The sequence below is a fragment of the Phyllobates terribilis genome, unplaced genomic scaffold (genome assembly GCF_046119375.1).
Source record: "Phyllobates terribilis strain yellow unplaced genomic scaffold, ASM4611937v1 Scaffold_3__8_contigs__length_932513732, whole genome shotgun sequence".
NCBI lineage: Eukaryota > Metazoa > Chordata > Amphibia > Anura > Dendrobatidae > Phyllobates > Phyllobates terribilis.
In genome coordinates this window covers 96,915,687-96,942,621 of record NW_027362763.1, presented here as the reverse complement: position 1 = coordinate 96,942,621, position 26,935 = coordinate 96,915,687, and the positions used below count along the sequence as shown (strand labels likewise).

Sequence of the window (26,935 nt, the reverse complement as noted above, 5' to 3'; positions counted from 1 at the left end):
GCTCTCGCCGGGCCGCTGTCGCCTCCATCTCCTCTCTGGCTCTCGCCGGGCCGCTGTCGCCTCCATCTCCTCTCTGGCTCTCGCCGGGCCGCTGTCGCCTCCATCTCCTCTCTGGCTCTCGCCGGGCCGCTGTCGCCTCCATCTCCTCTCTGGCTCTCGCCGGGCCGCTGTCGCCTCCATCTCCTCTCTGGCTCTCGCCGGGCCGCTGTCGCCTCCATCTCCTCTCTGGCTCTCGCCGGGCCGCTGTCGCCTCCATCTCCTCTCTGGCTCTCGCCGGGCCGCTGTCGCCTCCATCTCCTCTCTGGCTCTCGCCGGGCCGCTGTCGCCTCCATCTCCTCTCTGGCTCTCGCCGGGCCTCTGTCGCCTCCATCTCCTCTCTGGCTCTCGCACCTCATTGTTCACTGCAGTGTAACAGTATGCTCATGGGAGACTGCTCAGGATAGGTAACCTCCCAAAGGAATCTGTCAGCAGGTTTTTGCTATGTAATTTAATGTAGGGACAGAGAACGTGATTCCAGTGTATTTTCTGTTTCAATGCAATCCGTGTTTTAACAGCAGGAGTTTATCACTACAGGACTTGGTGCTTTGTATCTTGTAGTCTCACGCTGCCCCACCACTGATAGGCAGCTTTCTGTGTACAATTTATATTGACAGCTTCTAATCAGTGGTGGGGGTGTGGTTGGACTATAAGGCACCAGACACTTAGTCCTGTAGTGATAATCTGCTGCTGATAAAACACTGATTATATTGAAACAGCAAAACACAGCCCAGTAATTGAAACATCGCTGGAGTCAGGCTCTCTTCCCCTACATCATGCTGCTCTCAGATTTCATAGCAAACACCTTCTGACAGATACCCTTCAAATAAAGTGGATGACTTGTATCTGTTCAGCAGCTCAGGGACTCTCTGCATGAGAATAACCCCAGCGTGTGCTCCAGAACAAGTCTGGATACAATGCGAAGCCCCCGAGCTGCAAGCCAGTGCATTTATTTCATATTATGATGAAATGTCAGATTACGGCTTAAACAATAGTATGTTTTCTGATGACCCTTTCCATTTAATGATCTTGTTCTTCAGGTGTTCCGGGAAGCTCGGCGGACAGTACCCAGTGTTGTTTACATGCCACATATTGGCGACTGGTGGGAGGCTGTCAATGAAACTGTGAGGGCTACCTTTCTGACGCTCCTGCAAGATATCCCCTCGTTCTCTCCTATATTACTACTGTCTACCTCTGAACTTGTGTACGGGGAGCTGCCGGACGAGGTAAGAAGCTGCTCCTTACGTGTGTGTGTGTGTGTGTGTGTGTGTGTGTGTGTGTATATGCATTTGTATATCTGAGTGTGCAATATATTAGATGTAACGTCAATCTGCATGAATGGTGATGGTAGAGGCGTCTTAAGAATACGTCCTCTACCAGTGCTTCTCACTAAATTAGAATATCATCAAAAAGTTAATTTATTTCAGTTCTTCAATACAAAAAGTGAAACTCGCATATTTCACTGCTCTAAAAAATAAAGGGAACACTCAAATAACACATCCTAGATCTGAATGAATGAAATATTCTCATTGAATACTTTGTTCTGTACAAAGTTGAATGTGCTGACAACAAAATCACACAAAAATCATCAATGGAAATCACATTTATTAACCAATGGAGGCCTGGATTTGGAGTCCCCCCCAAAATTAAAGTAGAAAAACACACTACAGGCTGATCCAACTTTGATGTAATGTCCTTAAAACAAGTCAAAACGAGGCTCAGTATTGTGTGTGGCCTCCACGTGCCTGTATGACCTCCCTACAACGCCTGGGCATGCTCCTGATGAGGTTGCGGATGGTCTCCTGTGGGATCGCCTCCCAGACCTGGATTAAAGCATCCGCCAACTCCTGGACAGTCTGTGGTGCAACGTGACATTGGTGGATGGAGCGAGACATGATGTCCCAGATGTGCTCAATCGAATTCAGGTCTGGGGAACGGGCGGGCCAGTCCATAGCTTCAATGCCTTCATCTTGCAGGAACTGCTGACACACTCCAGCCACATGAGGTCTGGCATTGTCCTGCATTAGGAGGAACCCAGGGCCAACCGCACCAGCATATGGTCTCACAAGGAGTCTGAGGATCTCATCTCGGCACCTAATGGTAGTCAGGCTACCTCTGGCGAGCACATGGAGGGCTGTGCGGCCCTCCAAAGAAATGCCACCCCACACCATTACTGACCCACTGCCAAACCGGTCATGCTGAAGGATGTTGCAGGCAGCAGATCGCTCTCCACTGCGTCTCCAGACTCTGTCATGTCTGTCACATGTGCTCAGTGTGAACCTGCTTTCATCTGTGAAAAGCACAGGGCGCCAGTGGCGACTTTGCCAATCCCGTTGTTCTGTGGCATATGCCAAGCGTCCTGCATGGTGTTGGGCTGTGAGCACAACCCCCATCTGTGGACGTCGGGCCCTCATACCACGCTCATGGAGTTGATTTCTAACCTTTTGTGCAGACACATGCACATTTGTGGCCTGCTGGAGGTCATTTTGCAGGGCTCTGGCAGTGCTCCTCCTGTTCCTCCTTGCACAAAGGCAGAAGTAGCGGTCCTGCTGCTGGGTTGTTGCTCTCCTACAGCCCCCTCCACGTCTCCTGGTGTACTGGCCTGTCTCCTGGTGGCGCCTCAAGCCTCTGGACACTACGCTGACAGACACAGCAAACCACCTTGCCACAGCTCGCATTGATGTGCCATCCTGGATGAGCTGCATTACCTGAGCAACTTCTGTGGGTTGTAGAGTCCTTCTCATGCTACCATGAGTGTGAAAGCACAACCAACATTCAAAAGTGACCAAAACATCAGCCAGAAAGCATTGGTACTGAGATGTGGTCTGTGGTCCCCACCTGCAGAACCACTCCTTTATTGAGAGTGTCTTGATAATTGCCAATAATTTCCATCTATTGTCTATTCCATTTGCACAACATCATGTGAAATTGATTGTCAATCAGTGTTGCTTCCTAAGTATAAGGAGAAAGGATTACCAGCTTCATGAATAGTTCAAAAATAGGTTTCTTTATTGTGAAAAAAGCTCTTTAAAAACAGATTCCATAGTCACACAGTGTAGCCAGGGCAACGCGTTTCGAACGCTAAAGATGCGTTCTTTGTCAAGACTGGTGGGAGGCTGTCAAAGAACGCATCTTTAGCGTTCGAAACGCGTTGCCCTGGCTACACTGTGTGACTATGGAATCTGTTTTTAAAGAGCTTTTTTCACAATAAAGAAACCTATTTTTGAACTATTCATGAAGCTGGTAATCCTTTCTCCTTATGCTGTGGAACTACTGCGAATGGTTCATCACACCTTGATTCAGGATGTCATTGCTCAGGTGAGCTGGTGTTACCTTATTACTTCTCCATTGCTTCCTAAGTGGACAGTTTGATTTCACAGAAGTTTGATTTACTTGGAGTTATATTCTGTTGGTTCAGTGTTCCCTTTATTTTTTTGAGCAGTGTATATAGAGTCATTACAAACAGTCATCTATTTCAAGCGTTTATTTCTGTTAATGTTGATGATTGTGGCTTACAGCAAATGAAAACACAAAAGTCACTATCTCAGTAAATTAGAATAAATAAAAAACACCTGAAAAGGCTTTCTACGAGTTTAAAAAGGTCCCTTAGTCTGTTTCAGTAGGCTCCACAATCATAGGGAAGACTGCTGACTTGACAGATGTCCAGAAGGCAGTCACTGACACACTCCACAAGGAGGGTAAGCCACAAAATATCATTGTCAAAGAAGCTGGCTGTTCACAGAGTGCTGTATCCAAGCATATTAATGGAAAGTTGAGTGGAAGGAAAAAGTGTGGTAGAAAAAGATGCACAAGCAACCGGGATAACCGCAGCCTTGAAATGATTGTTACGAAAAGGCCATTCAAAAATTTGGGGGAGATTCACAAGCAGTGGACTGCTGCTGGAGTCATTGCTTCAAGAGCCACCACACACAGACGTATCCAGGACATGGGCTACAAGTGTCACATTCCTTGTATCAAACCACTCATGACCAATAGACAACGCCAGAAGCGTCTTACCTGGGCCAAGGAGAAAAAGACCTGGACTGTTCCTCAGTGATCCATGGTGTTGTTTTCAGATGAAATTAATTTTGCATTTCATTTGGAAATCAAGGTCCCAGAGTCTGGAGGAAGAGTGGAGAGGCCACAGTCCAAGCTGCTGGAGGTCTAGTGTGAAGTCTCCACAATCAGTGATGGTTTGGGGAGCCATGTCATCTGCTGGTGTTGGTCCACTGTGTTTTATCAAGACCAAAGTCAGCGCCGCCGTCTACCAGGAAATTTTACAGCACTTCATGCTTCCCTCTGCCAACAAGCTTTTTGGAGATGGAAATGTCATTCTCCAGCAGGACTTGGCCCCTGTCCACACTGCCAAAAGTACCAATACCTGGTTTACACACAACAGTATCACTGCGCTTGATTGGCAGCAAACTCGCCTGACCTTAACCCCATAGAGAATCTATTATAGAGAATCTATGGGGTACTGTCAAGAGGAAGATGAGACACCAGACCCAACAATGCAGACGAGCTGAAGGCTGCTATCAAAGCAACCTGGGCTTCCATAACACATCAGCAGTGTCACAGGCTGATCGCCTCCATGCCACATTGCCGCATTGATGCAGTAATTGCTGCAAAAGGAGCCCCGACCAAGTATTGAGGGCATTTACTGAACATACATTTCAGTAGGATAACATTTAGGATTTTAAAATAATTTTTCAAGCTGTTATAAAGTATTCTAATTTACTGAGTTAATGGCTTTTGTGTTTTCATTGGCTATAAGCCATAATCATCAACATTAACAGAAATAAACACTTGATATAGATCACTCTGTGTGTAATGACTCTATATAATATGAGTTTCACTTTTTGTATTGAAGAACTGAAATAAATTAACTTTTTGATTATATTCTAATTTAGTGAGAAGCATTGCTATGTTTCGGTCCTGGGACAACTCTTTACATTATATAGGGTTCTGTCCACTCGTACCCAAAAATCCACAGCAGGATTTGATTGAAGGTTCTGTCTTCCCCATGCACCTGCAAAAAATCTGTGCTTAATTGACGTAATAAATGAACAAAAAAATATATATCATTGGGGGATGATTTCTGCGTGGAAACTTGTGACAATCTTATCTATTCTCCTTCTGTTGTATCCTGCTGTGAGCATACAGTGCGGCAGCATCATACCTGGGAACATATAACTCTGTGATTTCACTTGTCTCATACACTGGAGGCCAAAGACTGCAGGATAGAATAAAGAATAGTGCTCCAGAAGTTAAAGGCATCCCTTCTGCATAGGGAGGTGAAAGGCGCTGATGACATTGCTCTGGTGGGCGGCGTCTTCTAGGATGCCTGTATGGTGGGCAGTGTCTTCTAGGATGCCTGTATGGTGGGCAGCGTCTTCTAGAATGCCTGTATGGTGGGCAGCATCTTCTAGGACGCCTGTATGGTGGGCAGCGTCTTATAGGACGCCTGTATGGTGGGCGGCGTCTTATAGGACGCCTGTATGGTGGGCGGCGTCTTATAGGACGCCTGTATGGTGGGCGGCGTCTTATAGGACGCCTGTATGGTGGGCGGCGTCTTATAGGACGCCTGTATGGTGGGCGGCGTCTTCTAGGACGCCTGTATGGTGGGCGGCGTCTTCTAGGACGCCTGTATGGTGGGCTTCGTCTTCTAGGACGCCTGTATGGTGGGCGGCGTCTTCTAGGATGCCTGTATGGTGGGCGGCATCTTCTAGGATGCCTGTATGGTGGGCGGCGTCTTCTAGGATGCCTGTATGGTGGGCGGCGTCTTCTAGGACGCCTGTATGGTGGGCGGCGTCTTCTAGGACTCCTTTATGGTGGGCGGTATCTTCTAGGGGGCGCCTGTATGGTGGGCGGCGTCTTCTAGGGGGCGCCTGTATGGTGGGCGGCGTCTTCTAGGGCACCCGCATGGTGGGCTTCGTCTTCTAGGGGGCGCCCGGATGGTGGGCGGCGTCTTCTAGGATGCCCGTATGGTGGGCGGCGTCTTCTAGGGCGCCCGCATGGTGGGCGGCGTCTTCTAGGATGCCCGTATCGTGCACCTGTCCTTTCTATTAGGATCGGATTCATGCCACTTCCTGATAATTGTTGATGCAATATCATTATGACGCTTCTGTCCCGATGCGGAAGAAACACATCCATAACTTCTAGGTAAACTGACAAAGCTCTCATAATGTAAATGGTGTTGTATGCATGTTGCGAAAAAAGTGTGTATATACAGCTGGTGAAAGTATTGAACACATCACCAATTTTCGAAGTAAATCTATTTCTAAAGGTGCTCTTGACACAAAGTTCTCACCAGATGTCAGTAACGACCCATCCAATCCACACTGGCAAAGAAATCAAATCATAGATGTCTATAAATTTAAGTTCTGTGTATTAATGAGAAATGGCGCAGGGAGAGAGTATAGAACACATGAAGAAAGAGAGGTGCAAAAAGCCCTGGAAAGTCAAGACACCAGCTGAAATCTATCAGGAATTAGAAAGTAATCCTGCCACTTGGTGAAAAATAATGTCAACTTGTTCGGCCTATAAAATGATAGGTAAAACCAGTGAGCTGTCTCATGACCTTCGCAACCTTATTGTTGCAAAACATACTGATGGCATTAGTTACAGAAGAATTTCTAAACTACTGAAGGTTCCACTGAGCTCTGTTATGGCCATAATCCGGAAATGGAAAGAATATAATTTCGCCATAAACCAGAAATGACTAGGTGCTCCCCGCAAGATTCCAGACAGAGGAGTGAAAAGAGTTATCAGACTAGTTGTCAAAGAGCCAATGATCACCTGAGGAGAGCTACAGAAAGACCTGGAATCAGCAGGTACAATTGTTTCAAAGAAAACTATAAGTAATAAACTCAACCTCCATGGCCTGTATGCACGCTCACCACACAAGACTCCATTGCTGAGCACAAAGCATGTTCAAATGCGTTTACCGTTTGTTCAACATTTAGACAAGCCTGTGGTGATATACTGGTAGAGTATAGTCTGGTCAGATGAGACCAAAATTGATCTCTTTGGATACCATAATATACACCATGTTTGGAGGCCGAAGGACACTGCATAGCACCCCAAAAACACCATAAGTGTAGTTTGGAGGTGGGAACATCATGGTGTGGGGCTGGTTTTCAGCATATGACACTGGCAAACTACATATAAATGAAGTAAGGTTGAATAGACAAAAGCACCAAGACATTGTTGATAAAAATCTGCTGCCATCTACCAGGATAATGGAGATGAAATGAGGTTGGACATTTCAGCAAGACAATGATCCCAAACACACAGTCAAGGAAACTCTCAATTGGTTTCAGAGAGAGAAAGTAAAGCTGCTAGAATGACCAAACCAATCACCGGACCTTAATCCAATATAAAATGTACGGAAGGAACTAAAGCTCAGAGTTCATAGGAGCCCACAGGACCTTCAGGATGTGAAGAGTGTGCGGAAGAATGAGCCAAAATCACACCTGAGCAATGCCTGCAACTAGTTTCTCCATACATGAGGCACCTTGAAGCTGTCATCGCCAACAAAGACTTTTATACAAAGTACTAAACAAATTTCAGTAAACTTTTTCCTGTCATTTCTCATTATTACACATAACTTAATTTATGGATATCTATGGTGTGATTTCTTTGCCTGTGTAATTTGGATGGGTTGTTACTGACATCTGGTGAGAATTTCATGTCATTAGCACCTTTTAGAAATAAATAATACATTATATTGTAAAGATTTCACTCACTTGGTAGCGCTTGACTTATTCACCAGTAGCAAGTTCTTAAATCATGCAGGAAGGTTTATTAATCCCTTTAACGCCTGGGGCGTATTAGTACGCCCCAGGCCATCACCCCCGGTTCAGTGAGGGCTTCGGCGCTGAGCCCGCACTGAACCGGGCACATGTCAGCTGATTCTAACAGCTGACAGATGGTTCTCCATCCCTATGCTATACAGGCGATCAGAATAAAAAAAGTGAAAATACCATAGTGGGACAAAGAATAAAAGTACAAAAAGTGTTTAGAAAATTAAAAAAAAAAAAAAAAATTGTACAAATATTAAAAAATAAATCCACCAAAAATAAAAATATAATGTACCCATCAATAAATATTCTGAAAAAAAAAATGAACCAATAAAAGTACACATATTTGGTGTTGCCGCGTCTGGAACGACTTGACCTATAAAACTGTCCCACTAGTTAACCCCCCTAGTGAACACGGTAAAAAAAAAAAAAAAAAACGAAGCAAAAAACAATGCTTTATCATCATACCGCCAAACATAACATGGAATAACACGCGATCAACAAGACGCATATAAATAAAAATGGTACCGCTGAAAACGTCATCTCGTCCCGCAAAAAACAAGCTGCCATACAGCTCCATCAGCTGAAAAATAAAAAAGTTATAGCTCTCGGAATTGTTGGTTTTTGTTTATTCTGCCTCCCAAAAATCGCAATAGAAAGCGATCAAAAAATGTGCCTGAAAATGGTACCAATAAAAATGTCAACTCATGCCGCAAAAAAAAAGCTGTCAAATGACTGTCGGCCAAAATATGGAAAAATTATAGCTCTCAAAATATGGCGATGCAAAAACTAGATTTTTACAAAAAAATGCGTCTTTTAGTGTGTGACAGCTGTCAGTCATAAAAACCCGATATAAATCTGGTATCTCTGTAATCGCACCAACCCGAATAATAAAGTCATCTAATCACTTATACTGCACAAGGAACGGCGTTAAAAATAAACTTTGGGGTTGGGATTTTTTTTCAAAAGTAAAAAAAAAAAAAAAAAAAAAAAAAAAAAGATGACGATATGGCGACTAGTGTTGAGCGCAAGTGCTAGCTACTTGAGTTTGCATCGGGTGCTCTGGTATGCATTGAGTATCGCGGGTGCTCGAGTGACATGCTCTAGTCTTCGCCCCATATGCTTCTTGGCCAAAAAAACCTTGCGGGGATTGCCTGCCATGCACGAGCGATCCCCGCACGTTTTTTTTTGGGTGTCTAATAACCGTGAAACATGCGGGGCAGGGACTCGAGTATTTCACTCAAGCACCCGTGATACATGGTGCATACCTGAGTACCCGATGCAAACTCAAGTAGCGAGCACTTGCGCTCAAGACTAATAACTTATTCAATATGATGACCTAATGTTATCAAATTCTGTGTCAAACCTCTGGGTTCAAAATGTTCACTATACCCCTTGATAAAATCCTTGAGTGGTGTAGTTTCCAAAATGGGGTCACTTGTGGGGGGTTTCCACTGTTTAGGCACATCAGGGGCTCTCCAAACGCGACATGGCGTCCGCTCTCAACTCCTGCCAATTTTGCGTTCAAAAAGTCACAGTGCTCCTTCCCTTCTGAACTCTGCCGTGTGCCCAAACACTGTATTTTCCCCACATATGGGGTATTGGCGTACTCAGGAGAAATTGCATAACAGTTTTTAGGGTCCATTTTCTCCTCTTACCCTTGTGAAAAAAAAAAATTGGGGCTAAAACATCATTTTTGTGGAAAAAGTTTGATTTTTATTTTTTTATTTTCATGGCTCCATGTTATAAACTTCTGTAAATCACGTGTGTGGTGAGCACCCTGAACCCCCATCTAAATAAGTTCCCTGAGGGGTCTAGTTTCCAAAATGGTGTCACTTGTGGGGGGTTTCTACTATTTAGGCACATCAGGGGCACATCCTCTAATTATTGAAGCAAATTTTACATTCAAAAAGTCAAATGGAGCTCCTTCTCTTCTGAGCCCTGCCGTGCTCCCAAACAGTGGTTTTCCCACACATATGGGGTATCGGCGTGCTCAGGAGGTATTGCGCAACAAATTGCATGGTGCAATTTCTCCTGTTACCCTCATGAAAATGCAAAATTGGGGGCTGAATAACATTTTTGTTGCAAAAATGTGAAAATGTTATTACTCTGTCGCCTCATTGAGGGCTCAATGTTCTAAACTTCTGTGAAGAACCTGGGGGTGCAAGGTGCTCACCACACATTTAGATAAGTTCCCTAAGGGGTCTAGTTTCCAAAATAGTGTCACTTGTGGGTGGTTTCCACTGTTTAGGCACATCAGGGGCTCCCCAAATGCAACATGGCGTCTGCTAATTATTCAAGCAAATTTTACAATCAAAAAGTCAAATGGCGCTCCTTCCCTTCCGAACCCTGCCATGCGCCCAAACAGTGGTTTTTCCCCACATATGGGGTATCTGCGTGCTCAGGGGAAATTGCACAATAAATTTTGGGGTCCATTTTTTCCTGTTACCCTTGCGAAAAAAATTGGGTCTTAAGTAACATTTTTTGTGAAAAAAGTTAAATGTTCATTTTTTTCTTCCACATTACAAAAATTCCTGTGAAACACCTGAAGGGTTAATAAAGTTCTTGAATGTGTTTTTGAGTACCTTGAGGGGTGCACTTTTTAGAATGGTGTCACGTTTGGGTATTTTCTGTCATAAAGACCCCTCAAAATGACTTCAAATGTGATGTGGTCCCTAAAAAAAAATGGTTTTGTAAATTTTGTTGGAAAAATGAGAAATCGCTGGTAAACTTTTAACCCTTATAGCTCCCTAATAAAAAATAATTTTAGTTCCAAAATTGTGCTGATGTAAAGTAGACATGTGGGAAATGTTATTTATTAACTATTTTGTGTGACATATCTCTCTGATTTAAGGGCATAAAAATTCAAATTTTGAAAATTGCAGAATTTTCAAAATTTTCGCCAAATTTCCGTTTTTTACACAAACGCAAATGATATCGAAGAAATTTTACCACAATCATGAAGTACAATATGTCACGAAAAAAACATCTCAGAATCAGGGGGATCCGTGGAAGCGTTCCAGAGTAATTACCTCATAAAGTGACAGTGGTCAGAATTGTAAAAATTGGCCTGGTCATTAACTTGCAAACCACCCTCGGGGGTAAAGGGGTTAAATCACCCCCCTTTCGCCCCATTCAAAATAAAATAATAAAAAAAAATTCCCACATACACATATTTGGTATCGCCGCATTCAGAATCGCCCGATCCAACAATATAAAAAAAAGAATTAATCCGATCGGTAAACGGCGTAGCGAGCAAAAAATTCTAAACGCCAGAATTACGTTTTTTTGGTCGTCGCAATATTACCCTAAAATGCAATAACGGGCGATCAAAACATCTGATTTATCCCAAAATGGTATCAATAAAAACGTCAGCTCGGCACGCAAAAAATAAGCCCTCACCCTGCCCCAGATCACGAAAAATAGAGACGCTACGGGTCCCAGAAAATGCCGCCATTTTTTTTTTTTTTTATTTTTTTTTTTTTATAGAAAACTTTGGATTTTTTTTCACCACTTAAATAAAAAATAACCTATACATGTTTGGTGTCTACGAACTCGTAATGACCTGGAGAATAATAATGGCAGGTCAGTTTTAGCATTCAGTGAACGTGGTAAAAAGAAAAAAAAAATTGTGGAATTGCATTTTTTTTTTTTTTTTTGCAATTTCACCGCACTTGGAATTTTTTTCCTGTTTTACAGTACACAATATGGTAAAACCAGTCCATCACTGGACTGTGGTTCGTTTAAAAGTACAACTCGTCCCGCAAAAAATAAGCCCTCACAGGGCCATATTGACCGAAAAATAAAAAGGCTATGGCTCTTGGAACAAGGGGAGCAAAAAACGTAAACACAAAAACCCAAGGTCCTTAAACCTGCCACAAAACAAACATAAAAAGCAGCGCCTCGGCGTAAGAAAAACAAAATAAATAGTCCATGCAAATATGTGACAGTCCGGACTTACTCGAACAGAATAATGTGTCCGCTCTAAGTCTCTGGCAGGAGACTGACCACTCTGGAGGTCTGCACACCTCCAGTCACAGTGCCACAATGATACAGCTGGACTGCCTCATCTTTTCCATTGCGGGATTATTTACGTACACTCTGTAATTGAGGTATAATCCAAGTGTATCGCTACCACGTCCAACACTCAACTTTGAAATTAGTGTTTTGCATTTTTTATTATTATTTTAATACAATCCTTTTCCATTTAAAGCCAGTTGTTTGTGCATTCCAGGATTGTGTCGCACGTTCTCCGTTCATTTCAATACTTTGGAACAAGTCGTGTTTTCTGATCTCTTGATTTGTTTTTGCTGCTAAAATGTAGCTATGAAGCCAAACACAATGAGCTCATAATGGCTTTATATTCATCTTTTGTGCCCCGGTAAAACACTTAAGTGAATGAAGTTGTTCCGTCGCTCTCCTTGTTTACCGATGTTTATGGCTTCTCACCATCATACACAATATTCCTCCAGAATCCGGGTCTTTGTCTGAACGCCACAAAGTTAAAACAACTCCAGAACTTTTAGTTTTGTTCTTTTTTCATCAGTTTTGTTTTTTTCTCTTCCTGCAGGTGAAGTGTATATTCAGGGCTCAGTATGAAGAGGTTTTTAACATTTCCAGACCCAGTGAAGACGACCGGTGGAAATTTTTCCAAGATTTAATTCTTAATCAGGCTGCTATGCCCCCTCCAAAAAGGAAAAAGACTGGTAAGTGTCAAAGGAAAGATTTTTCCAAATGTGTTGCTGCGGTGTTTCCCGACCCCAGTCCCATGTTTCTTAGTCAGGAGTCTAACATAATATGGCAGCTGCAGTTACTGAAAGTCACTCAGTGTATGTGCGGGGGGCTTGGACAAAAAGTCAATAATTTTGGCGATACTAGCCAACTGTCTTAGCTGTTGTTGGATGGGGCTTCTGAGTCTTGATAAATGGTATCTGGAATAGAAGGATTGGACATGCATTATGCTAGTTCCCTACAATCTAGGTCTCAGGAGAGATACCTTGCCTCTCCATAATGAGGAAAAAAAACTACTTGCATGGTCACCTAAATCAGGCCTAGATGGACAAGTCAGTCACCCCTTACTTGGTTCAAGCCTAGCAGACTTATTCACCTGGCTCAAACCTTATAGTGCTCCTTACTAGCTCAAATCTAACATGCACTTCTCCAGCTCAACCTTGGCATGCTCTCTGCTCCCCCACCCATCACTCTCTGACTCAAGCTTAGTGTGCTACCCCCCCCCCCCCTGCTCTCCTTATACTTCCCTGCTTAAGCTTAGTGCGCTTCTCTCCCGCCCTCCAGTTTTCCCAGCATACGTTTAGTGTGCTTATCCCCCTCATCCTTCCCAGTTCAAGCTTAGTGTGCCCTGTTCTCTCCCACCCCCCCCCCTCCTTCCAGGCTCCTGCTTGGCGTGCTCCCTCTCATCCTTCCCGGCTCCTGCTTGGCATGCTCCCTCTCATCCTTCCCGGCTCCTGCTTGGCATGCTCCCTCTCATCCTTCCCGGCTCCTGCTTGGCATGCTACCTCTCATCCTTCCCGGCTTCTGCTTGGCGTGCTCCCTCTCATCCTTCCCAGCTCCTGCTTGGCGTGCTTTTCCCCTCCATCCTTCCCGGCTCCCGCTTGGCGTGCTTTTCCCCTCCATCCTTCCCGGCTCCCGCTTGGCGTGCTTTTCCCCTCCATCCTTCCCGGCTCCTGCTTGGCGTGCTTTTCCCCTCCATCCTTCCCGGCTCCTGCTTGGCGTGCTTTTCCCCTCCATCCTTCCCGGCTCCTGCTTGGCGTGCTTTTCCCCTCCATCCTTCCTGGCTCCTGCTTGGCGTGCTTTTCCCCTCCATCCTTCCCGGCTCCTGCTTGGCGTGCTTTTCCCCTCCATCCTTCCTGGCTCCTGCTTGGCGTGCTTTTCCCCTCCATCCTTCCCGGCTCCTGCTTGGCTTGCTTTTCCCCTTCATCCTTCCCGGCTCCTGCTTGGCGTGCTATGCCACCTGGCTCAAGCCTAACTTGTCTCTATCCCAGCCAGTGCCTGGCTCAGGCCTAGTGGCTTGGGATCTTATTGCTTCGCCAGGAAGTAGATACCATTGAACAGGGGCGTTGAGATTATCCATTGATTGCACCGATAATAACACGAACCTTTACTCTGAACACTGGGACACTGCTAATATTCTCACCGGTGCTACTAATTCATGCAGTTTGGCACAGTTTACAATTTTGCAACATGTCAATCTGGCATTAATGTCCAATATGGCTTCTTTTTTTTCACAGTAATGCAATCTTTAGAGGTCCTACCCACCGCCCCATCACCACCGCCACGCCAGCTTTCCGAGGTGGAGAAGCAAAAGATGGAAGACAATGAGGAAAACACTTTGAGGGAATTAAGACTCTTCCTCAGAGATGTCACCAAGCGACTGGCCACCAATAAGCAGTTTAACATCTTCAGCAAACCGGTGGATATTGAAGAGGTCTTGTTTCAGTAATGCACAAACAATGAAGCGGATTGTATCATTAGTCTTAACTCGTTTGATGCGGTCACCGTCTTGAGCCAGTGACCGGACAATCTCCTATTAATCTGAGCTTTGTTACGTATTTGGTCAAATTCTCTGGTTTTTGTGTTTTTTTTTTCTTGCAATAATGAAAACACAAATTTTAGATATTAAAAAAACCGACTTAATCTGCACACTGAGATCCTGCAGGGGAAACGGGGGCCGGTTTCATACGCCTGACATTCACGGTGTGTATATGGACCACAAGGTCCAGACCAGCCATGGGTTGCCTATCATGGTCCGTAATGGGACCGTGAATTGTCAGACCTCTGAAGCCGACCTAACTCTGCCGTCCCCTGAACACCCCAGGGGTGACAGGATGAAGCTACATTTCCGACATATGAAGCTAGTAGGGATGTAGCATTATTAAAGACAACTTTCCAATATACTTTTGATGGGAGAGAGACCAGAGGCGGATTATGTTGTGGTTGTTCAGATGTCACTTTTTGTGTTTTTATTATGTGCTACCAGAGATGAGACAAGTGAGTTAAGGCTTTACCCAGTTCCTCAGCAAAATTCTAAATTTTTGAGACAAAATTTTACAGTTGTCGTACGATCAAAGCAGTGAAATTGGAGAAGAAAATATTTATTGACTACAAAGTCCGCTTCTGTGCATGTCCGTGCAACCTGGGATCCCTGGCTGACTCCAAGGCCGGGCAGGGGAAGGTATTGTCAGCCACGTTTCTGCACTGTGAATGACCATTATAGGTAACTTGTCGCCAGCACGTTGCTGTGCAGCTGGGGGTTAATGTGTTAAACATCTCCGTTTCTGCATTGGGCAGTAAGAAAAATACTTGGACATTACCCAGGAGGAGACATTCGGCAGCACGTGCTTGCATGACAAAACGAGGTGCTCCGTCCTCTGCTCCATCAGTGCCAAGTCCTCTCCCCGACTCATTTCTGTAATATGTAATACTTGATTGACACGGGCATGTTTGGTCCTCTGGACCCCCTCCCCATCCAGAGAATGAAGGAGCTGCAGATCCTCCTAAGGCTAGTAAAAAAAAAAAAAAAAAGTGTCAGATTTGTTAGCCTCCAAACACTGTGTGAACATGACCTTGGTTTCGCCTGCACCGCGCCACTCTACTACCCAGCTGTGCACGAAACTGCAACATGGTCACATTCACTTAAAGGGGTATTCTCCTCTCCAAGGTCCTATCCCAGTGTGTAGTAGGTAATAATATCAGCAAATACCTCCAATTAGAAATGTATTATAGTTATTTTGATTAGCTATGTCGCTCATTGCAGTAGCTTAAGTATCTATGGTTATGACCACTAACAACTGTCACCTATCGAAACATTGGATAGCTAAGCTACCTCAATGCCCTGCACATGGGGTAAGTGACATACAGAATTAAAAGAACTATACTACATTTCTAATATTATTATTATTACACCTACTACATATTGGGGTAGGATCTTCGAGCTGGAAATAGCCCTTTCATGCAGCTCATTGCCCAACACCTGGCTACCTACAGTGAAACTGCTGCAGCCCTAAATCCGTGCAATAGCCTTTTTTATGTTATAAGGGTTTGTTCAATGACCAATGACGAGTAGAGTTGGAGCGAATCGATTCCCAGTAGCCACGTCAGATCACCGCTTCATCCCTGACTCTTATTTTGATTAGCCCGCCGGTCACGATGTCATGTGTGCGTCATGACACAACTATGACCTCATGCTGACGGCGACATATAAGTGACCTGCAAAACGGTTTGCACCAATTCTAATTATTTGGTTACCTGGTCATGACTGGGTTGGGGGGGATGTTGTCAATTTTAGCCAGCCCCCTCGATCATATGCGATTGCCTTAATACCAAGCCTTGGTAATGCTCATCTCTTCTGCAGAGCATTGACCTGCTTGGTACTCTAGAAGGACAGACTCTTAACTATCACATCCAAATCTATAGCCCCATTAGACTTTTAAAGTACAGTTTTGTTTTTTTTGCAGGGTTACTCATTTATATCTTAGGCTCCTTGCTGATTCGGTGAGCCCCAAGGGTCCTGTGTTTTTGATGCCACATTACTGGGGTTATTCCCATCTCCAAGATCTTATCCCAATACGTAGTAGGTGTAATAATAAAGTTAGCAAATACATCCAATAAGAAATGTAGTATAGTTCTCCTGATGAGCTATGTCGCTTACCTCATGTGAAGGGCGTTGCAGTAGCTCAGGTATCCATGGTTATGATCACTCAGATGGTCACAATTAGTTGTTAGTGGGTTTTAACCATGGATACCTAAGCTACTGCAATGCCCTGCACATGAGGTAAGTGACATAGCTAATCAGGAGAACGATACTACATTTCTAATTGGAGGTATTTGCTACTATCATTAAACAACTACTACATATTGGGAGATGGGAATACCGCTTTAAACTTCTAGGACATAGTCTCGTACAACAAAAAGAAAAGAAAACATACCTTACATAGATGTAATCTCACCCTGCGGTCCCAAATGATCTCCAGTCCCCCGTAATCTATGATGGCTTTCAATACCTTGGAGTCAGTCGGGGGGTCCTGTGCACGGTTTGTGTTGTCTTGATGCCTGTTTATTAAAAAAAAAAAAAAAAAATGGCTGCTCATTGGATAGCATTAGTTCATCCGCTTCTCATAATTTCCGTTTAATCCTTGCAGCATGCCGTTTTATGACGCTCTCATAATATCTGCTCGTAATCTTGTGTCCATGGGGTTTTTCTTTTGCATGAGTTGGTGACTTTTGAAAGGATTTAACGCGCCCCCCCCCCCCCCGCCAGCATTCAGCGCCATTACTGACCGCCACCGCTTTTTTGTGATTTTACAGGTTTCCGATTACCTTGAAGTCATTAGAGAACCCATGGACCTCTCCACCATAATGACCAAAATCGACAAGCACCGCTACATGACCGTGCGGGACTTCCTGACGGACGTGGACCTGATCTGCAGCAACGCCTTGGAGTACAATCCTGATAAAGAACCGGGAGGTAATGACGCTCCGGCAGAAAAGTGCTCCGGCAATTATTTTTCTCCCTCTCCAGGCTATATTTATTTTAAGCCTTTTTCTGCCAGAGGGGAGATGTGTCGAATAGCAGCTCATAATTACTCTGCTCTCCGACAGTCACTGGGAAAATAGAGAGAGAAGACAGCTGCCATGTTTGCCATTGGATAAAAATAGTTTGTTAAAAAAAAGCCTGATTTTTTTTTTTCCATTGACTCTAATATTTTTTGTATATATTTTTTTATATTATCGATTCTCTGAGATGCTGAGTGCATGAGATAAAATGCTGCCTTGGGATCCATAAACGTTATGTCCTAGACTGCAATGTGCAGCATAATTGAGAAGAGCGGCACAAATCCTCTCTGCCCTCGTACAGAACCTATTTCATACATTTCCCTGTAGTTCGGCGCCTCATTGTTTTATGTGGCGCCTGCTACTTACGAAGTGTGCTGCCTCCTTTACCATAGAGTCCAAAATACGTGCCAGCCATGTTGCAATAAACCTTCCAAAATGCGGATTTAGGACGTCCTATGGAACGATAAATTGCACCATCAGAACATTTTCTGCCAATGTGCACCTTGTTTTAATGTATCCATAGCCCCCCATACACATTAGATGGCTGTCTGCCGATCGTTCGCCCCACGGCCTTCTCTCCCATACACCGCAGCACTCAGTTGGCCCAAACACTCCTATCTTAATTTTCTCTGTGATATAGCATCGGACATCCTTGTCTGTGGCTTATTTTCATGAGAACAAAGCGATCGGACAGTTCCAAAATCGAACATGCCCAATCGATATCTCACCCGACGATCAGCTCGCCTGTGCCCCCCCATACACAATAGAAAGCTGTCAGCCGATTGTTCACACCACGGCCATCTCGCACATGCACCTTGGCCCGAGCGCCTCCATGTTAGTTTTCTCTGAGAAAGCATCAGACATCCTCATCGGTGGTTTATCTGCATGAGAACAAAGCAAGTGATCTGGCAGTTCCAAAATCAAACATGCCCAATCGATATCTCACTTGACGGTCAGCTTGCCCGCTCCCCCCATACACATTTGCCGATCGTTCGCCCCACGGCCATCTCTCCCATACACCGTAGCACTCACTTGGCCCGAGCCCTCCTATGTTGTTTTTATTTTATGAGAAAGCATCGGACATCCTCGTCGATGGCGTATCTCAATGAGAACAAAGCAATTGGGCAGTTGCAAAATCGAACATGCTGCAAATATCTCACCCGACGGTCAGCTCGCTCGCGCCCCCATTGTCACGCTGTCTCTGTATACTGGAGGTAGGGGGCCTAAGCTGGGGCCCTGGCTAATCCCTCAACCTGGAGGTACTGTTAAAGGTACAGAGGTCCAGGCCGCCAGCGTAACCCCTACCTCCTGAGGATCCCTGCACCTAAGTAATCTAGTCCTGAGAAGGACCCCGATCACAACAAAAGGGGACAAGTAATAATATGCCCACACACAGTACTTAGACGAACGAGACAGTACAAGGGAAAAACCAAAACCACCTTGCATACAAAAACTACACAACTACAACAGAGGGAACACCAATGGGAAAGGAGATAAATGATAAAGCGAGGAAGGGAAAAAACTCTCCGAATACACTTATCTCTGAAACTCCAAATACCACGATCCGCTCTGTTAGTCTGCATGAAATGCTTTCACCGACACTTCCCTAACAGACCAGCAGGCATTTGAAGGAGTCTCACTACAGCAGCATTGATTGCAGCTGGGCGAGGCTGGACCTCGTCTAGCACAGAGAGAGAGAGAATTAACTCCCTCACTGCCGAAAAACACAAAGCACCAAAAAGTCAGCTGCGAGAAGTCAGGCTGTGTAATCGTGACGATCTTCGTGGCGACACACCCGTGACACCCATACACATTAGACTGTCGATATCTGCGCCTTTGGCCGATATTAGTATAGTGTGCATGAGGGCCTTACGTGACTTAACATACCCTTGTGACCACTTTCCCAGTGATGACCGCGTTGTGCAGACATGCTGCAGCCTATATTTGTGCATGCACAGGAAGACAGTCACATGGGAAAAATCACGTGACTGCATCCATCTTAGAGGTTATGGACCTGATGACTTGTGAATTCAATGTTATCATGCGGGAGGGGGCTGGCTTTGCATAGTGTTATAGCGGACTCCTATTTGGGCTTGATGTTACGCAGTAGCCGGCATGTAAAGGCTGCGCAGCGGCACCTAATTAATGTTCAACCGTTCCCATTCCTAAAAAAAACTTCCTCCATTGAGAGGCAGTCTACTGCATAGCCAATACAGCTTTCTGTGACAACTTGTTAATAAATGGTGGTCACCCAGACTCTCTTGTTTGCCATCTATTATTACATTTATTACTATTCTAACTTTTGGGCACGAGGGCCTCATTTATCATAAAGGCCTTGAGGGAGAACCGGCTTTGTTGCCCATAGCAACCAATCACAGTGCAGCTTTCAGTCTAACACAGCAGTTTTTGAAATGAAAGCTGCTCTGTGATTGGTTACTATGGGCAACAGCGCTGGTTCTCCTTTTAGGCCTTTATGATAAATGAGGCCCTAGTACCGAAAAGTTAGAATAATAATGGCAATCGGGAGAGTCGATAAGAGATAATAAGCTCAGGTCTAGGTTTTCTACGACTGCATTTGTTGGGGTAAATTGTGCCAAATTTATTTAAAGGTGCCCGCTTGTTAATTGACACATCGATGGTGCGGTTGTAGTAACACCAGAAATGGCGCTCCGAGTCTTATGTCCCTCAAACGTACGAGCCACGAGAGGCTCTTGGTGCGGCGCCGTCTGACTCATAGAGAAATGTCCCTCTGCCGTTGTCTCCTGTACAGATAAAATTATCAGACACCGCGCCTGCACTCTGAAGGACACGGCGCACGCCATCATCGCCGCCGAACTGGATCCGGAGTTCAACAAACTGTGCGAGGAGATTAAAGAGGCGCGAACCAAGCGAGGTACGTTGTAATCCGCTCTCCTCGCCTTCATTCACACCCGCCGGGATTTCAATTAAAACTGTGAACAAAGGACGATGAGTGAACGGAGATTAACCTCCGATATTGTACTGACGACATGCAAAACGGATCACCGCCTCGGGGGTGACATACAATTTATTACAGTTAAAGAATTTAAAAAGTACTAAGTCACCTGATCTGAACTATAACTCCCAGTATGCCTTTATAACACGGGCACCTGCAGATGAGATCTTACAGAGAACCTGACTGCTATCCTGACAAGTGTTAGGGGGAAATTCTTATATTCATGAAGTAAGAATATTAAAGATTATTTTAAGAACTTTGTAGTGAGCTGACAGATCCTCCTATATACTACACCACACAGGAGAGCTGACAGATCCTCCTATATACTACACCACACAGGAGAGCTGACATATCCTCTATACTATATACTACACCACACAGGAGAGCTGACAGATCCTCCTATATACTACACCACACAGGAGAGCTGACAGATCCTCCTATATACTACACCACACAGGAGAGCTGACATATCCTCTATACTATATACTACACCACACAGGAGAGCTGACAGATCCTCCTATATACTACACCACACAGGAGAGCCGACAGATCCTCCTATATACTACACCACACAGGAGAGCTGTCAGATCCTCTATATACTACACCACACAGGAGAGCTGACAGATCCTCTATATACTACACCACACAGGAGAGCTGACATATCCTCTATACTATATACTACACCACACAGGAGAGCTGACAGATCCTCCTATATACTACACCACACAGGAGAGCTGACAGATCCTCCTATATACTACACCACACAGGAGAGCTGACAGATCCTCCTATATACTACACCACACAGGAGAGCTGACAGATCCTCTATATACTACACCACACAGGAGAGCTGACAGATCCTCTATATACTACACCACACAGGAGAGCTGACAGATCCTCTATATACTACACCACACAGGAGAGCTGACACCTCCTCTATATACTACACCACACAGGAGAGCTGACAGATCCTCTATATACTACACCACACAGGAGAGCTGACAGAACCTCTATTTACTACACCACACAGGAGAGCTGACAGATCCTCTATATACTACACCACACAGGAGAGCTGACAGATCCTCTATATACTACACCACACAGGAAAGCTGACAGATCCTCTATATACTACACCACACAGGAGAGCTGACAGATCCTCCTATATACTATACCACACAGGAGAGCTGACAGATCCTCTATATACTACACCACACAGGAGAGCTGACAGATCCTCCGCTATATACTACACCACACAGGAGAGCTGACAGAGCCTCTATATACTACACCACACAGGAGAGCTGACAGATCCTCTATACTATATACTACACCACACAGGAGAGCTGACAGAGCCTCTATATACTACACCACACAGGAGAGCTGACAGATCCTCTATATACTACACCACACAGGAGAGCTGACATATCCTCTATACTATATACTACACCACACAGGAGAGCTGACAGATCCTCCTATATACTACACCACACAGGAGAGCTGACAGATCCTCGTATATACTACACCACACAGGAGAGCTGACAGATCCTCTATATACTACACCACACAGGAGAGCTGACAGATCCTCCTATATACTACACCACACAGGAGAGCTGACAGATCCTCTATATACTACACCACACAGGAGAGCTGACAGAACCTCTATATACTACACCACACAGGAGAGCTGACAGATCCTCTATATACTACACCACACAGGAGAGCTGACAGATCCTCTATATACTACACCACACAGGAAAGCTGACAGATCCTCTATCTACTACACCACACAGGAGAGCTGACATATCCTCTATATACTACACCACACAGGAGAGCTGACAGAGCCTCTATATACTACACCACACAGGAGAGCTGACAGATCCTCTATACTATATACTACACCACACAGGAGAGCTGACAGAGCCTCTATATACTACACCACACAGGAGAGCTGACAGATCCTCTATATACTACACCACACAGGAGAGCTGACAGATCCTCTATATACTACACCACACAGGAGAGCTGACATATCCTCTATACTATATACTACACCACACAGGAGAGCTGACAGATCCTCCTATATACTACACCACACAGGAGAGCTGACAGATCCTCCTCTATACTACACCACACAGGGGAGCGGACAGATCCTCCTATATACTACACCACACAGGAGAGCTGACATATCCTCTATATACTACACCACACAGGAGAGCTGACAGATCCTCTATATACTACACCACACAGGAGAGCTGACAGATCCTCTATATACTACACCACACAGGAGAGCTGACAGATCCTCGTATATACTACACCACACAGGAGAGCTGACAGATCCTCTATATACTACACCACACAGGAGAGCTGACAGATCCTCTATATACTACACCACACAGGAGAGCTGACAGATCCTCTATATACTACACCACACAGGAGAGCTGACAGATCCTCTATATACTACACCACACAGGAGAGCTGACAGATCCTCCTATATACTACACCACACAGGGGAGCGGACAGATCCTTTATATACTACACCACACAGGAGAGCTGACAGATCCTCCTATATACTACACCACACAGGAGAGCTGACATATCCTCTATATACTACACCACACAGGAGAGCCGACAGATCCTCCTATATACTACACCACACAGGAGAGCTGACCCATCCTCTATATACTACACCACACAGGAGAGCTTACAGATCCTTTATATACTACACCACACAGGAGAGCTGGCAGATCCTCTATATACTACACCACACAGGGGAGCAGACAGATCCTCCTATATACTACACCACACAGGGGAGCTGACAGATCCTCTATATACTACACCACACAGGGGAGCTGACAGATCCTCTATATACTACACCACACAGGGGAGCGGACAGATCCTCCTATATACTACACCACACAGGGGAGCTGACAGATCCTATATATACTGCACCACACAGGAGAGCTGACACATCCTCTATATACTACACCACACAGGAGAGCTGACACATCCTCTATATACTACACCACACAGGAGAGCCGACAGATCCTCCTATATACTACACCACACAGGGGAGCGGACAGATCCTCTATATACTACACCACACAGGAGAGCTGACAGATCCTATATATACTGCACCACACAGGAGAGCTGACAGATCCTCTATATACTACACCACACAGGAGAGCTGACAGATCCTCTATATACTACACCACACAGGAGAGCTGACAGATCCTCTATATACTACACCACACAGGAGAGCTGACAGATCCTATATATACTACACCACACAGGGGAGCTGACAGATCCTCTATATACTACGCCACACAGGAGAGCTGACAGATCCTCTATACTATATACTACACCACACAGGAGAGCTGACAGATCCTCTATATACTACACCACACAGGAGAGCTGACAGATCCTATATATACTACACCACACAGGGGAGCTGACAGATCCTCTATATACTACACCACACAGGAGAGCTGACAGATCCTCTATACTATATACTACACCACACAGGAGAGCTGACAGATCCTCTATATATTACACCACACAGGAGAGCCGACAGATCCTATATATACTACACCACACAGGAGAGCTGACAGAACCTCTATATACTACACCACACAGGGGAGCGGACATATCCTCTATACTATATACTACACCACACAGGAGAGCTGACAGATCCTCTATATACTACACCACACAGGAGAGCTGACAGAACCTCTATATACTACACCACACAGGGGAGCGGACATATCCTCTATACTATATACTACACCACACAGGAGAGCTGACAGATCCTCCTATATACTACACCACACAGGAGAGCTGACAGATCCTCTATATACTACACCACACAGGAGAGCTGACAGATCCTCTATATACTACACCACACAGGAAAGCTGACAGATCCTCTATATACTACACCACACAGGAGAGCTGACAGATCCTCTATATACTACACCACACAGGGGAGCGGACATATCCTCTATACTATATACTACACCACACAGGAGAGCTGACAGATCCTCTGTATACTACACCACACAGGAGAGCTGACAGATCCTCTATATACTACACCACACAGGAGAGCTGACAGATCCTCTATATACTACACCACACAGGAAAGCTGACAGATCCTCTATATACTACACCACACAGGAGAGCTGACAGATCCTCTATATACTACACCACACAGGAGAGCTGACAGATCCTCTATTACCTACACCACACAGGGGAGCGGACAGATCCTCTATATACTACACCACACAGGAGAGCTGACAGATCCTATATATACTGCACCACACAGGAGAGCTGACAGATCCTCTATATACTACACCACACAGGAGAGCTGACAGATCCTCTATATACTACACCACACAGGAGAGCTGACAGATCCTCTATATACTACACCACACAGGAGAGCTGACAGATCCTATATATACTACACCACACAGGAGAGCTGACAGATCCTATATATACTACACCACACAGGGGAGCGGACAGATCCTCTATATACTACACCACACAGGAGAGCTGACAGATCCTCTATACTATATACTACACCACACAGGACAGCCGACAGATCCTCTATATATTACACCACACAGGAGAGCCGACAGATCCTATATATACTACACCACACAGGAGAGCTGACAGATGCTCTATATACTACACCACACAGGAGAGCTGACAGATGCTCTATATACTACACCACACAGGAGAGCTGACAGATCCTCTATATACTACACCACACAGGAGAGCTGACAGATCCTATATATACTACACCACACAGGAGAGCTGACAGATCCTCTATATACTACACCACACAGGAGAGCTGACAGATCCTCTATATACTACACCACACAGGAGAGCTGACAGATCCTCTATATACTACACCACACAGGAGAGCTGACAGATCCTCCTATATACTACACCACACAGGAGAGCTGACAGATCCTCTATATACTACACCACACAGGAGAGCCGACAGATCCTCCTATATACTACACCACACAGGAGAGCTGACAGATCCTCTATATACTACACCACACAGGAGAGCTGACAGATCCTCTATATACTACACCACACAGGAAAGCTGACAGATCCTCTATATACTACACCACACAGGAGAGCTGACAGATCCTCTATATACTACACCACACAGGAGAGCTGACAGATCCTCTATTACCTACACCACACAGGGGAGCGGACAGATCCTCTATATACTACACCACACAGGAGAGCTGACAGATCCTATATATACTGCACCACACAGGAGAGCTGACAGATCCTCTATATACTACACCACACAGGAGAGCTGACAGATCCTCTATATACTACACCACACAGGAGAGCTGACAGATCCTCTATATACTACACCACACAGGAGAGCTGACAGATCCTATATATACTACACCACACAGGAGAGCTGACAGATCCTATATATACTACACCACACAGGAGAGCTGACAGATCCTCTATACTATATACTACACCACACAGGACAGCCGACAGATCCTCTATATATTACACCACACAGGAGAGCCGACAGATCCTATATATACTACACCACACAGGAGAGCTGACAGATCCTCCTATGTACTACACCACACAGGCGAGCTGACAGATCCTCTATATACTACACCACACAGGAGAGCCGACAGATCCTCCTATATACTACACCACACAGGAGAGCTGACAGATCCTCCTATGTACTACACCACACAGGAGAGCTGACAGATCCTCTATATACTACACCACACAGGAGAGCTGACAGATCCTCTATATACTACACCACAGAGGAGAGCTGACAGATCCTCTATATACTACACCACACAGGAGATCTGACAGATCCTCTATATACTACACCACACAGGAGAGCTGACAGATCCTCTATATACTACACCACACAGGAGAGCTGACAGATCCTCTATATACTACACCACACAGGAGAGCTGACAGATCCTCCTATATACTACACCACACAGGAGAGCTGACAGATCCTCTATATACTACACCACACAGGAGAGCCGACAGATCCTCCTATATACTACACCACACAGGAGAGCTGACAGATCCTCTATATACTACACCACACAGGAGAGCTGACAGATCCTCTATATACTACACCACACAGGAGAGCCGACAGATCCTCTATATACTACACCACACAGGAGAGCTGACAGATGCTCTATATACTACACCACACAGGAGAGCTGACACATCCTCTATATACTACACCACACAGGAGAGCTGACAGATCCTCTATACTATATACTACACCACACAGGACAGCCGACAGATCCTCTATATATTACACCACACAGGAGAGCCGACAGATCCTATATATACTACACCACACAGGAGAGCTGACAGATCCTCCTATGTACTACACCACACAGGCGAGCTGACAGATCCTCTATATACTACACCACACAGGAGAGCCGACAGATCCTCTATATACTACACCACACAGGAGAGCCGACAGATCCTCTATATACTACACCACACAGGAGAGCTGACAGATGCTCTATATACTACACCACAC

General features: G+C 45.1%; 1 protein-coding gene across 3 annotated transcripts in view; it reads left to right on the top strand.

Annotated features, from left to right (window-relative positions):
• The window catches only part of ATAD2B (ATPase family AAA domain containing 2B), a 170,356-nt gene that overhangs the window by 75,186 nt on the left and 68,235 nt on the right, over positions 1–26,935 (top strand). For 2 of the 3 annotated variants that reach the window (XM_073674057.1, XM_073674056.1), the window contains exons 19-23: positions 1,077–1,262; positions 12,409–12,544; positions 14,087–14,283; positions 17,163–17,322; positions 20,182–20,304. In XM_073674057.1, the coding sequence (XP_073530158.1) occupies positions 1,077–1,262; positions 12,409–12,544; positions 14,087–14,283; positions 17,163–17,322; positions 20,182–20,304 (802 nt within the window). The remainder of the gene's footprint in view (positions 1–1,076; positions 1,263–12,408; positions 12,545–14,086; positions 14,284–17,162; positions 17,323–20,181; positions 20,305–26,935) is intronic. The other variant, XM_073674058.1, reaches the window with a different exon arrangement.